Genomic DNA, 12,870 nt, shown 5'->3' on the forward strand with positions numbered 1-12,870 from the left:
AAAAGCACCAACTGATATGCTCGGACACTCTTCACTAGTCCGCAGACAGTGCTATTAGATAACATAGGGAGATGACATAGGGTGAGAACCTTGCTAACCTAGATTCTATCTGAATCACAGCGTAATACTATCTGACGAACTTCGGCGTAATATTACAAACTTTCATTTTTTGTCTTTCTAAGCTTCAAAACTGTAGCATTGGCATCCGATCTCGCGAACAATCCGCGACTTATCGGACTCACAGAATTTGAGTCGAGGTCACGTGAGCTTCTGAGCACTTCTTCGACAGAAATGCTCCCAGCACATTACAAATCGTATTGACTTCCGCCACTCAAGCATCATCCAAACCAGCCCCACCAAAACAAACGCTACCAAACAATAAAGCGTTATGTTATTAAGCAAATCTACACTTCATAGGGCTTCTCGAAGGAGCTTGATGCTCAAGGCGCTCGCACAAGCATCGGCAACTGGGGTTCGTCCTCTTTCAACTGTCACTGCTCGAGTGCAGCTTCATCAGGTTAGAAATGCCACATATGCTGCTACAGCACCAACGATTCTTGATATAAATCTTTCGGATTTGCCCCGATCGCCTCGTTCTTTGCCGCAGGAGACTCGAGCTAGAGCCATCCTTGCCACCGACGGCACCCACTTCACTACGGAAGAGCCTACGCTTTATATGAAGAAGAAGGACGGCAATGATGGTAGTAAGAAATCACCTGAGGAGCCAGCCAAGGAAAAGAAGAAGGAGCCTGAGCCAGCAAAAGATGTTGAGCCCAATAGACCGAAGGAGTCAGGTCTGGTTGTTGCCGAGGCGACTCTGACCGGAGGTACGTCTTTGGGCGGCAGTAATGGTGGAGGTAACAACAGCAACAACAACAACAACAATAACAATAACAATAATGACGACGATCACAGCAACAATATGTCCTCGGTTGTGTCGTACCAAGCTGGATCTTATCCACCGCTCTTGGCTATCGCCATGAAAGACAAACCACCGCTTCCGGGGCGTCCTTTCTCGATTAACATATCCGACCTAGCGGTCAAGAAGACCATCATCGAGATTTGTGACAGAAGAGAACCGCATTTCGTCTTATTTCACATGAAGGATCCCGAGGAGCCGGATACAGATATCATCAATAATAGAGACTCCGTATATACAATCGGTGTGCACTGCTACGTGCAACGTTACTACGAAGATGGGCCTTACTTGCGCATTCTTGGGTACCCCATGGAAAGATGTCGTTTGGAGAAGCTTACGGTACCTTCCGAGGCCTCCCCCACATCCTCCACAGTGGCTACCGACGGGTCCACTGCGCCCGACCCAGTGGAGGAGGAAGACTTTCCAACCGCATACCTAAAGACGCTAGGTGTTTCATATGCCAAGGTATCGCATTGTAAGGACGAGCCTTACGATCCCAACACGACAGAGTTCAGAGCGCTCATTGAGGACGTGAAAAACCTGTTGTCAAAGATGGCTCGTGTAATCCCAAACAAGAAAGATACTGTCAGAGACGCCAGCAACTTATTGTCGTCGCCACACAAGCTTGCCGACTTCATTGGATCTACCACCAGTGCAACACCGAAGAAGGTTCAGGAAATGTTGGAAGAATTGAACGTCGAGGCAAGGTTGCAGAAAGCTCTTGAATTGTTTAAAAACGAACTTGAGGCGTACACCATCGCTGAAAAGACGATGAAGGAATTATCCTCTCGTGCTGACGAAGCTCAAACAAAGCAAATCGTTAAGGAATACATCAAAGGCTTGCAAAAGAACGCGGGCCTTGTTGAGCAAGAGAACTCGAAGACTCGCAAGTTTGATGAACGCTTAAAGCATTTGAAGTTGAGTGAAGAAGCAATGGAGGCCTATAACAGTGAAAAAGCAAAAATGGAAAGTCAAAACGAGCATTCTAGCGAGCTTGCTGTCAGTGAAAGGTATTTGGATTGGTTGACATCGATTCCCTGGGGTGTTTATTCGAAGGACCGTTTCGAAGTCAAGTTAGCCAAGGATATTTTGGATCGTGATCACTATGGCTTGAAAGAAGTCAAAGAACGTATCCTAGAGTTCATCTCTATGGGTAAGGTTTCCGGAAAGGTTGACGGAAAGATACTATGTTTGACTGGTCCTCCAGGTACAGGTAAGACCTCCATTGCAAAGTCCATCGCAGAAGCCTTGGACCGCCGTTATGTCAGAATTGCCATGGGGGGTATTCAGGATGTGCACGAGGTGAAGGGTCACAGAAGAACATACATTGGGTCCATCCCAGGCCGCATCATTTCTGCTTTGAAACTGGCCAAGACGTCGAACCCTTTGATGTTGATAGATGAAATTGACAAGCTCGACTTGTCTAGAAGTGGTGGTGCTGCTTCAGCATTTTTGGAAATTTTGGATCCAGAGCAAAACAACGCTTTCGTTGACAACTATATCGATGTCAAGGTGGATCTCTCTAAGGTTTTGTTTGTTTGTACTGCAAACTACTTGGGAAACATTCCAGCTCCCTTACGAGACAGAATGGAAATCATCGATGTTTCTGGTTATACAAACAATGAAAAGCTTGAGATTGCTACGAGACATTTGGTCCCACAAGCTGCCAAGAAAGCTGGTCTCAGCGAGAAGCATGTGTCCATTTCTCCTGCGGCTATCACAAGATTAATCGAGAAGTACTGCCGTGAGAGCGGTTTGAGAAATGTGAAGAAGTTGATCACTAGAATTTTCAGCAAGGCATCTTTAAAAATTGTTGAAATGCTAGAGGAAAAAGAGGCGCCAAAGGAGAAGTCAGACGTAGCAGACCCTGCAAAAACGGAGACTGTCCGTGCAGTGCCAAAACCGGAAGATAGCAAGCAGTTCTCTGATAACATTTCACTCTCTGCAAATGATGAGCAAGAGGAAGTCAAACCCCTAGAAATCCCCACTGATGTTAAGTTGGAGATAACTCCAGAAGTTTTGAAAGACTATGTTGGTCCCGAAATCTATACTAGGTCGCGTGTGTATGATATTCCTCCACCTGGTGTTGCAACTGGTCTTTCCTATAGTACTTCTGGTAATGGAGATGCTCTTTACATTGAATCAATTTTGACGCACGCCATAAGCTCTGGTTCTGGCCATGCTGGTATGCACGTCACTGGTCATTTGAAGGATGTGATGAAGGAGTCCGCTTCGATCGCCTACTCTTTCGCTAAGCTGTTCCTTGTTAAAGAGTATCCAGAGAATAGATTCTTCGAGGCCGCTGATATACATGTTCATTGCCCTGATGGGGCGATCCCTAAGGACGGTCCGTCAGCCGGTATCTCATTCACCTCATCATTAATCTCCTTGGCATTGAACAAAGCTTTGCCTCCTACCATTGCCATGACAGGTGAGATCACTCTCACAGGCAAGGTTTTGCCCGTGGGTGGTCTCAGGGAGAAGATTTTGGGTGCCAAGAGGTACGGCTGTGACACTATCATATTCCCCAAAGACATAGAGAATGAATTAGAGGAAATTCCCAAGGAGGTTAAGGAAGGCGTGAAGTTTATTCCAGTTCTGTGGTATTCTGAGGTATTTGATGCCATCTTCCCCGATGTTACAAAGGAAGATTGCAACAATGTTTGGAAGAAAGAGTTTGAGTTGTTGGACGAAAAGAAGAAGAAGAAAGACAGCAACTAATTTACGTGTTACGTATTTATGATATCTACACGATTAGCATTCGCAAAGACCGTCGCACTAGACTGCGAAGGGATTAAATGTCTGTGATCACTAAACACGAACTCAATTGTATATATCCGTTTGTACAGATAGTGAATGACGATATTCGTATCGCTAGTGAGATTGCTTGAGATTGTCGAAGAAGTCTCGAACTTTATCCTCTGTGACAACCTTGTTCTTATCGACAAAATCTTGGAAAAAATCACGTAGTCTGGATCTCATCAATTCATAAGCATGTAAACCCTCGATTGCCTGTTGTCCTGGCAACGTCTGAAGAGCCTCTGTACCCATTTCAAATAAGGAACCAGTTGAGGAGCCCACATCAGAATCCTCGTCAGGCAGGTAAATTGAATCTTCCCCACTCAAGAATTCGAAACTTCTTAAAAGAGCTCCAACGGGGGAGTCGGGGGAAACAGAGTCCTTAAGCTTCTTCAATTCGAGCTTGAAATTGTGGCGAAGAAACAATGTATAAGGTTGTCTATTTTTCTTTTCAGTTTTGATCTTTTTAGCTTGAGGCTCACCAGTAAGGTACGCGTCGTAGCGTGCTTTCCATTCATGAGCGGAGTCAACCCCCTCAAATTGCGGTAGCTTTGCTGCGACAATCTGTGAATTATTTGATATTTCGTCAAATGCATCAGGAAATGCTTCAATACATCCCAGGCAAATGAATTCGGAAAATGAGTCTAGTGCAGGGAAATATGGAACGACATCATCATCGTCTGAGTCCGCGTCTTCATGGTCAGATGCTTCGGTTCGAGGAGAGTCCTTTTTCAGCGTTGACTCATCGGTCTTAGTGCCCTGCTCTTCTTCATTTATGATGTCTTTCGAATCGAGTGGTGCATCTAATCCCGAGGAGAGATTCAGTGACGAGGTAATCTCATTGCGGGGCACCAGCTTGTCGTTGCTAAATATACCCGGTTTGTAGCCTAAAATGCAATCTTGATGGAACCAATCCTCGCCGCAATACTCTCCGAAATAGCATTGGTGCATGGTTCTTGTTTCCTTTACGGGGTTATATAGTTCGTTGCATGAACAAAAGCGACCCTCGAAGTTGTGATTGTACTTATTGCTCGAGCTGGGTACATCTTCTGCCGGCAGTTTCTGGGACGATAGGCTGTGAAAATGGGTAGAAGATAAGCCGGCTCGAAGTTTTGGAATTTCTTGTCTCAGCAGCTGGTGAGGGCTACTTGGCAGTCGTTGTATGTGTTGGTGTCCATCTCCTTCATGCTGGCGGTTAGATTGCTCGCTGCCCTGATCTCCTGGACGATACTTCTTAGCGTCCTCTTTAGCCTGCTTTATCCTTAACTCACAAGCATGGCCATTCTTCATTCTTGTTGTTCCACAATCGCACACAAATGACCGTTTGGGAAGTAGCTCCACCAATTCATGGGTACTGTGACATTGTATCAGACACAGGTAGCACACGCCGATTGGGGTGTTGTCGTTGGCTCTCAGGCAAGTGAGACAGGTAAACACGAGCTGTCTTAGCGGCTGAGGATAAGTGCACCTGTCGGGCTCATAGGGAAGCGTTTCTCTAGCCTCCTTTTCGAGTTGAAGCTGCTGCTCAAGGTAGTCCACTGCGGTCACTGCAGTCATGGCTTCTTGCAAGATGGGGAATTGAAGTTGTAAATCAGGGTTCTGATATGGCCGACGGAGTGCAGACAGTACACAAGTGCACAGGAGAGCACGTAGGATAAGAATAGATAAAGCGATGCTGAATATGATGTGGGATAAGAACTTTCAATGCCAATGACTCAACTGAACTTGGCCTGGGCTCTTTTTCCTTCTTGTTTTTCTTTTTTTTTTTGGTTTTTTCTCTCTAGCTCTTGTGACTTTGTGAGGGGTTCTTTCTGTCAGGGACGGCAGACAAGTGCATAGAATGTTGGCTGCGAAAAGAGGGAGTAGAAGAAGGAAAGTTCAGTAAAGGTGTACTGAGTGACTCATGGATTTATGAAATATACTCATCCAATGAGTGAGGTAGGTAAGACGTTATGCTGTGATTATTGTGCCATACTCCTTCTTCTAAGTAAGAGCTTTTGGTAGCTATTTGTAGTGAAAGCTTGGAATCAACAGCTACTGCGAATGAGCCTCAGACACACCGATTAAAAGCTTCGGGCACCTCAGGGATATGTCTCAAGAGAGTTTCAATAAAAAAATTTTAATCAATTCTCCAGCAAAGTGTTATAAGAGTTTTTATTCTGAAGATTTTGATTGTGATTTAATCGTTAGGGTTTAATATGCTTCACTTTCGCATGATTAAGGCAAAATTCTCAGGCTGTTTTAAAAGGGTGGAAGAAGTAAAATACCTCAAAACAAAAATGTAATAAACAAAATCCAAAAAATTGAAATAATGACCTTATATGCTGATCAAACCACCATCCTTCGTCACTACATGGCATTGCTGAGAGTCACCATCAGCGACCTTATGATATAAGCTTCTTTGCTGAACTGGCATCACTTCAAATTTTGACTTTTCTTTTTCTCCGACGAATACGTTGATTGAAGGTCGCTAAGGTCAAGAATCTTTACATCCCTTCCTCAGCTTTAAACTCATACAAAACTATATAGCAAAACCACACCTCAAATCTGCGTAAGTTCCGAGCGTCCATATAGCATGGTACACAGATGAGCACTTGATGAAGATAGAATTTGGCAGAAGAACCTCCAGTCAACGTGGCTATGATCTCGTTCCAAGTTTCTTTTCACTCATGAAATCTAAACATCGTAAGAATCATTACTTTTATGAGACCACGATCCTATTTGATGTACCAGCCATACACTTTATTTTGCAACTTCCTGTCTCTAATACATACGATCTTCCCAACTCACTCATGCCTTTGACAGCTCAATCGATAGGTGAAAGATTATCCAGTATTTTTCCCCACTTGAAGAGTCTCCATGAATCACAAAGATTGCATCTTCTCGTCGTTCTGCCTGCTTCACTTATCTCTTCGCAATGGTATCGTCTTGTGTCGCGTCGCGTCTTGACAAAAAAAGTTAAATTACGCGCGTCTGCGCACCTCATTTATCACTCTTTTTCCACTCACTACACCTCCAACTTTTCCACACCCCTTACTCTTTCTCCACAAATGTCCAGCCCAAGAAAGAGACAAGCCGATGACGAAGATTCGGCTTCTGAGAGATCACCTCCCTCGTTGGCCTCGTCGCCACAATTGCCTCCTTCATCGCCAGCGATTCCCTTTGAGGATGAAGAGGAAGAGATCCACAATGATATTACCGACTTGAACCCTTCTGACGAAGAAGAAGGCGAGGATTTAATGGAGAACTTGCAAAATGACTACCGCAAAAATGAGGCCCAAGACCACTATAACTTGGGAGATGGCAATATCGACGATGAGGAGTACGAAGAGTTGGACGCTGCCGAAAGAAGAAGAATTGACGAGCAATTGAATCGCCGTGACGAGTTGCTTGGCATGAACAAAGATACACGCGCGAGAAGTCAAGCGTTTCTCGATGACGATGATGATGAGGGAGAGGCCGACGTCAACGAATACGGCTTGCCTATCCAAAGAAGAAGACGTAGAAGACAGTATGACGACCAAGATGACTTCTTGAATGATGTGGACATTGACCCTTTCCAGGAAGAGTTGTCCCTTGAGTCATTGGCGGATGTCAAGGCGCCCTCCATCACAGAGTGGATTTTGCAGCCTGCGGTCTCGCGTTCGATTGCAAGAGAGTTGAAGTCTTTCCTTTTGGAATACACCGACGAGAGGGGCCGTTCCGTGTATGGTGCTCGTATTCGTACTTTGGGTGAGGTCAATGCCGAGTCCTTGGATGTTTCTTATAACCACTTGGCAGACTCGAAGGCCATTTTGGCGCTCTTCTTGGCCACTTCTCCAACAGAAATGTTGAAGATCTTCGATATCGTGGCTATTGAAGCTACTGAGTTGCACTACCCTAACTACTCCCAAATTCACTCAGAGATTCACGTAAGAATCTCAAACTTTCCCAACGCTTTGTCATTGAGAGATCTTCGGGAGAAGAACTTAAATCAGCTCGTGAAGATCTCAGGAGTGGTGACAAGAAGAACCGGTGTTTTCCCACAACTCAAATACGTCAAGTTCAACTGTCTCAAGTGCGGTCAGCTCCTTGGTCCTTACATTCAAGACTCCAAGCAAGAAGTGAAAGTGAACTTCTGTACCAACTGCAGTAGTAAAGGTCCCTTCAAGATGAATTCTGAAAAGACTATATACAATAACTACCAGAGAATCACATTGCAAGAAGCACCTGGCACCGTTCCTGCTGGTCGTTTGCCACGTCACAGAGAGGTGATTTTGGTGGCAGACTTGGTTGATATTGCCAAACCTGGTGAAGAGGTCGAAGTTGTCGGTATCTACAAGAACAATTACGATGGTGGCCTCAACGCTAAGAATGGCTTCCCCGTTTTTGCTACGATTGTCGAAGCAAATTCAATAAAGAGAAAGGAGACAAGCACCTCATTGAACAACGACAGTGGCGCTTCTTCTTGGGTAGAAGAAGACGAGAGAGAGTTCCGCAGACTTTCTCGTGAGAGAGGTATCATAGACAAAATTATTGGCTCGATGGCTCCATCGATTTACGGCCATCGTGACATCAAGACAGCAATTGCTTGTTCGCTATTTGGCGGTGTTGCGAAAGATATCGATGGGAAGCACTCTATCCGTGGTGATATAAATGTTCTTTTATTGGGTGACCCGGGTACGGCAAAGTCCCAGATCTTGAAGTATGCTGAAAAGACGGCTAACAGAGCAGTATTTGCTACCGGACAAGGTGCCTCCGCCGTCGGTTTGACAGCTTCCGTGAGAAAGGATCCAATCACCCGAGAATGGACTTTGGAAGGTGGTGCTCTTGTTCTTGCTGATAAAGGTACTTGTCTTATCGATGAGTTTGATAAGATGAATGATCAGGACCGTACTTCCATCCACGAAGCCATGGAGCAGCAGTCGATCTCTGTTTCTAAAGCTGGTATTATTACTTCATTGCAAGCTCGTTGTGCAATTATTGCTGCTGCTAACCCTACCGGTGGTAAATACAACTCAACCCTCCCGCTTTCACAGAATGTCAATCTCACGGAGCCAATATTGTCCAGGTTTGACATCCTATGTGTTGTCAGAGATTTGGTTAATCCAGAGCTGGATGAGCGTCTTGCATCCTTCGTCATTGACTCCCATATGCGCTCTCATCCATCTAATGATGAGGATGTCTTAGATGACAATGAGGATGCTATGGATGATGGTATGAGTCGCCGTGAGAAGATCACTCAAAGCAATGAACAGCGAGAAAGTGAAATCTCCCCAATTCCTCAAGAAACATTGGCTAAGTATATCAGGTATGCCAGGGCCAAAGTGTCACCTAAGTTGCATCAAATGGATATGGATAAAGTGGCATTGGTGTACGCTGATTTGAGAAGGGAATCGATCTCGACTGGCTCATTCCCAATTACCGTACGTCACTTGGAAAGTATAATCAGAATTGCCGAAGCGTTTGCAAGGATGAGACTCAGTGATTTTGTAAGTCAAGGTGATTTGAACAGAGCGATCAAGGTCAGCATTGACAGTTTTGTTGGAGCACAAAAGATCACAGTAAGAAGACAGCTCCAAAAGTCATTCATGAAGTACACGTTGCCCAGCTGGCGTTAGGTGAAATAATGGTTGTTTTCTTGTTTGTATTATCTACGGGTTTTAGGAAAGTCTGATAAAATTGGTGTATTACTTCCGTAGGGACAAAAATCAAGCACTTATATTGCTTTGTGACATGCTAGTCAAAAGAATTGTGGTGACGTTGATGATAAATATGAGAATCCACGTCATGAACTGGAAGGGGAAAAAAAAGAAGGTCCTACTGGGGTTCGAACCCAGGTTACCGGAATCAGAATCCGAGGTGATACCACTACACTATAAGACCCGCTGCTGGCTGAGAGATTTGACTGAAACTTAATGTTCAACCATCTCACCTGTGATCTATCCTCTTTTTTAGCAAAAAACTAAATAAACTCACAATTAATTTCTCAAGAAGTACAAAGCCGTTGCCAAAAAGGCTAATTAAGCGTTCGATAGGATCTCGCATCAATATATTAATGCTACCCTAGAAAAAATGGAATTGGGGACAAAAATGACAGGCTTACTCATGCTGATACTCAAAGGGCAGTTCGGCCAGATAGTCATGAACAATTGTGGAGGTGATTACTTTCCCTTAGATTGTGGGACCCGTCAGGGAAACCCGCTATCACCACTTTTGTTCAACATCGCTCTAGAACCCTTTTTGTTACACCTTAAGATATTGGAAGGAGTCAAACTAAGTTACGGTGACATCAGTCTAGGACAGATGCAATATCATGCGTTCGCGGACGATGTAAACATATATTTACTGAATCTTCTGGACTACCAGAAAACGGCTCGTTGTATTAAAGATTTTGAACGAGTCAGCAATAGCTTGGTCAGTCAGTCAAAATCAAAACTAATTGGATTCTACAATGGTTACTCGCGCAAAGAACAAGACATTCTCCCCTATCCCCAATCATACATTGGGAGAGAAGACACACAATACTTAGGCATCCGTCTTAAAGGGGTGGACTGGCTGAGATTCATCAAAAACCTCCCCTTTATGACACACAAGCAAGGGTACAGGGGCCTCGACACCATCAACAAAGCCCTCGGTACTAACATGTTCGTTAGCTCCAAAACTGTTTACAAGGACCTTGTCCAATGTATGACAGCCAAGGAGCTCAAAAAGATAGACGTCAGCATTCAACGAATGTTCCAAGGCATTGGCGCAGACAAGTTATACGCCAGGCCGAAAAAAGGGGGATTCGGAGTCATTGAGCTCAAGGTACAACTACAGGGACACAGAGCCAAAGTATTAGCCAGGACCCTTGGGGATGATCAACTGTGGTATGTCAAATACATGAGAGCAAAGATGCTCCACCATGTGGTGAAGATCTTTCATCAGAACCCTCGGGCAAATATAAGAAATAGTCAGGGCTTGGATTGGGCTGACTTTCTTTTCGAGGCCAATGGCAGATACTTCGAGAACCTAGAATGGACATTCACGCCAAACGAAATACACTACATTAACGCTTGGAAACAGTTGGTAAAAGGAAGTCGAATAACCCACCCTTATACAATTGCTTCCAGGGCTCGCATAGAGGATGTGTCAGCCATATTAAGTCTACGGGGCATACCATCGGACTCAGAAAGAAAAATGTTAAGAACGGGGATTTTCAAATCCCAAAGTAAGCAAAGGCAGGAGAAGAAACCGCCTATTATGCCGGGAAGATTTCGAGAAATATGCCCGGAAGCAAGGCCCATTAAAAAATGGGACAAGTTCTGGAAAGCCCTATATAAGGAAGAATGGATCAAACGCAACGAGCTAGGGGCAATTCATCTCTTTAATATTGGGTCATACGTGCCACAACATGACGAGCGGCCATCAAGAGCCGCAAAATGCTTATTGTGTTTGAAGGAAGTTACTCTGGATGTTTTTCTTCAGCACATCTACAATGAATGTGCGATATCGCAATATTGGTGGAACCACCTAGGGTTTCCGCGAGCGATGAATCTTAGGGAAATGTTAGCTCCTGAGGATACCTCGTTCGACAACTTGAGGAAACTTAATTGGTTCGTAAAAATCGTCAGAATCACCTACAAAGGGCGACGACAGCTGGGCAACGAGGGAGTGACCCTCCCAGAGCTCCTGTATCGAGCTTTGAGGTCGGCGATGCGACGAGTTACTCCAATGGGTCAATAATCGCACACTTAATGACGAGTGGAAATTCATAGAATAGTCACGGCTGAAGTTCAGAGGGGATCATTCGCACCGCACGGTAATGGATTGACACTAGTTGAGGATATTAGGGGTTTTGTTTTCTATAATGATATAGTTTTCGAGTTAGAATGGAAGTAGCAACACTGAAATCCTAACGCTCCTCTAATACATGAAGTCTATAAAAAAAAAAAATAGGCTCGAATTTGAAATAAAAACGCTGAACATCGTTTCGGTCACGTGACAGTTTCTTAACGCGTTGAATTACTTACTCATGTACTTCATAATCCCCAACAGGCAATGCTACAGCTAGATAAGTATGTGAGCGATACATCATCAAAGCGCAGCAAGATTACTAACCGAGCAGGATCATAGAAGATATAAAGCAGTGCAAACACGTGCCTGAAAGAGACGTGGAGGAAATATGCCTGAAAGTGATCGAGATCCTCGTAGAGGAAGCGAACATCCAGCAAATCTATACACCTGTGACAATTTGTGGTGACATACACGGGCAGTTTCAAGACCTTCTAAATTTATTTGAAACCGGCGGTGAGTGTCCTCAGACACAATATCTATTCTTGGGAGATTTCGTTGATAGGGGGTTTTACTCGCTAGAGAGTCTCTTGCTTCTACTCGCGCTCAAGATAAGGTACCCAGACAGACTCACCTTGATACGAGGAAACCACGAATCAAGGCAGATCACCACGGTATACGGGTTCTATGATGAGTGTCTCCGGAAGTATGGCTCCGCCAATGTGTGGCGATATTGCTGTGAAGTGTTTGACTACTTCTCCTTGGGAGCCATTGTAGGAGGGCAAGGAGGAGTGTTCTGTGTTCATGGCGGGCTTAGTCCAGAAATCAATATCGTGGACGAGATACGTAGGCTCGACCGGAAACAAGAAGTGCCTCATGAAGGCGCCATGTGTGACTTGCTCTGGTCAGACCCTGAAGACGTGCCCAAATGGGCAGTGCTGCCTCGAGGAGCAGGATACCTATTTGGAGAGAATGAGGTCAACAAATTTTGTCGCCAGAATGACATTCTGTTGATTGCACGAGCGCACCAGCTTGTGATGGAGGGCTACAAGGAAATGTTTTCTGGTAGTCTCGTGACGGTGTGGCTGGCGCCCAACTACTGCTACCGGTGCGGGAACATCGCTAGCATTCTCAGCATCAACGACAACTTAGAGCGTGAGTATAAGGTCTTTGATGCTGTTACCAAAGACACCAGTATCATGCCACCAAAGAAACCGGTGGTGGACTACTTCATCTGAGGGCGTGGTGGGTACATCGGTGATAATAAAGACACAGCAAGGTGCAAATCGGCACAATATCAGCTAACCGAGTGCACTAGCAGCTAAACGCCAGGGCGAAGCGAAGCCACGAACAATGAAAAAGCCCGCGGGATGTTTATTGTTGAAGTTTGTAATTGT

At 44.9% G+C, this 12,870-nt stretch overlaps 4 protein-coding genes and 1 non-coding gene across 5 annotated transcripts; 3 read left to right on the forward strand and 2 right to left on the reverse strand. All coding sequences in view use genetic code 12, as the record gives it.

The window, feature by feature from the left end:
• Positions 1-436: 436 nt before the first annotated feature.
• On the forward strand, positions 437-3,640 carry PIM1 (ATP-dependent Lon protease PIM1; the record flags this gene model as incomplete). The annotated part of the gene is made up of 1 exon (XM_029037489.2): positions 437-3,640. One exon carries the CDS (start codon positions 437-439, stop codon positions 3,638-3,640), a length of 3,204 nt encoding a protein of 1,067 aa, XP_028888545.2.
• A 153-nt stretch (positions 3,641-3,793) lies between these two features.
• Positions 3,794-5,275, reverse strand: CJI96_0004752 (uncharacterized protein; the record flags this gene model as incomplete). Its single annotated transcript, XM_029037488.2, has 1 exon — positions 3,794-5,275. One exon carries the CDS (start codon positions 5,273-5,275, stop codon positions 3,794-3,796), a length of 1,482 nt encoding a protein of 493 aa, XP_028888544.2.
• A 1,493-nt stretch (positions 5,276-6,768) lies between these two features.
• On the forward strand, positions 6,769-9,318 carry MCM2 (MCM DNA helicase complex subunit MCM2; the record flags this gene model as incomplete). The annotated part of the gene is made up of 1 exon (XM_029037487.2): positions 6,769-9,318. The coding sequence occupies one exon, from the start codon at positions 6,769-6,771 to the stop codon at positions 9,316-9,318; it is 2,550 nt and encodes an 849-aa protein (XP_028888543.2).
• A 194-nt stretch (positions 9,319-9,512) lies between these two features.
• On the reverse strand, positions 9,513-9,583 carry CJI96_0004754. The gene has a single exon. It is a non-coding gene; the product is annotated as a tRNA-Gln (tRNA).
• A 2,157-nt stretch (positions 9,584-11,740) lies between these two features.
• PPH3 (phosphoprotein phosphatase PP4 catalytic subunit PPH3) lies at positions 11,741-12,711 on the forward strand (the record flags this gene model as incomplete). Its single annotated transcript, XM_029037486.2, has 2 exons — positions 11,741-11,757; positions 11,808-12,711. The coding sequence occupies 2 exons, from the start codon at positions 11,741-11,743 to the stop codon at positions 12,709-12,711; spliced, it is 921 nt and encodes a 306-aa protein (XP_028888542.2).
• Positions 12,712-12,870: the final 159 nt, after the last annotated feature.

This window comes from Candidozyma auris, chromosome 6 (assembly GCF_003013715.1).
Source record: "Candidozyma auris chromosome 6, complete sequence".
In the NCBI taxonomy this organism is placed as follows: Eukaryota; Fungi; Ascomycota; class Pichiomycetes; order Serinales; family Metschnikowiaceae; genus Candidozyma; species Candidozyma auris.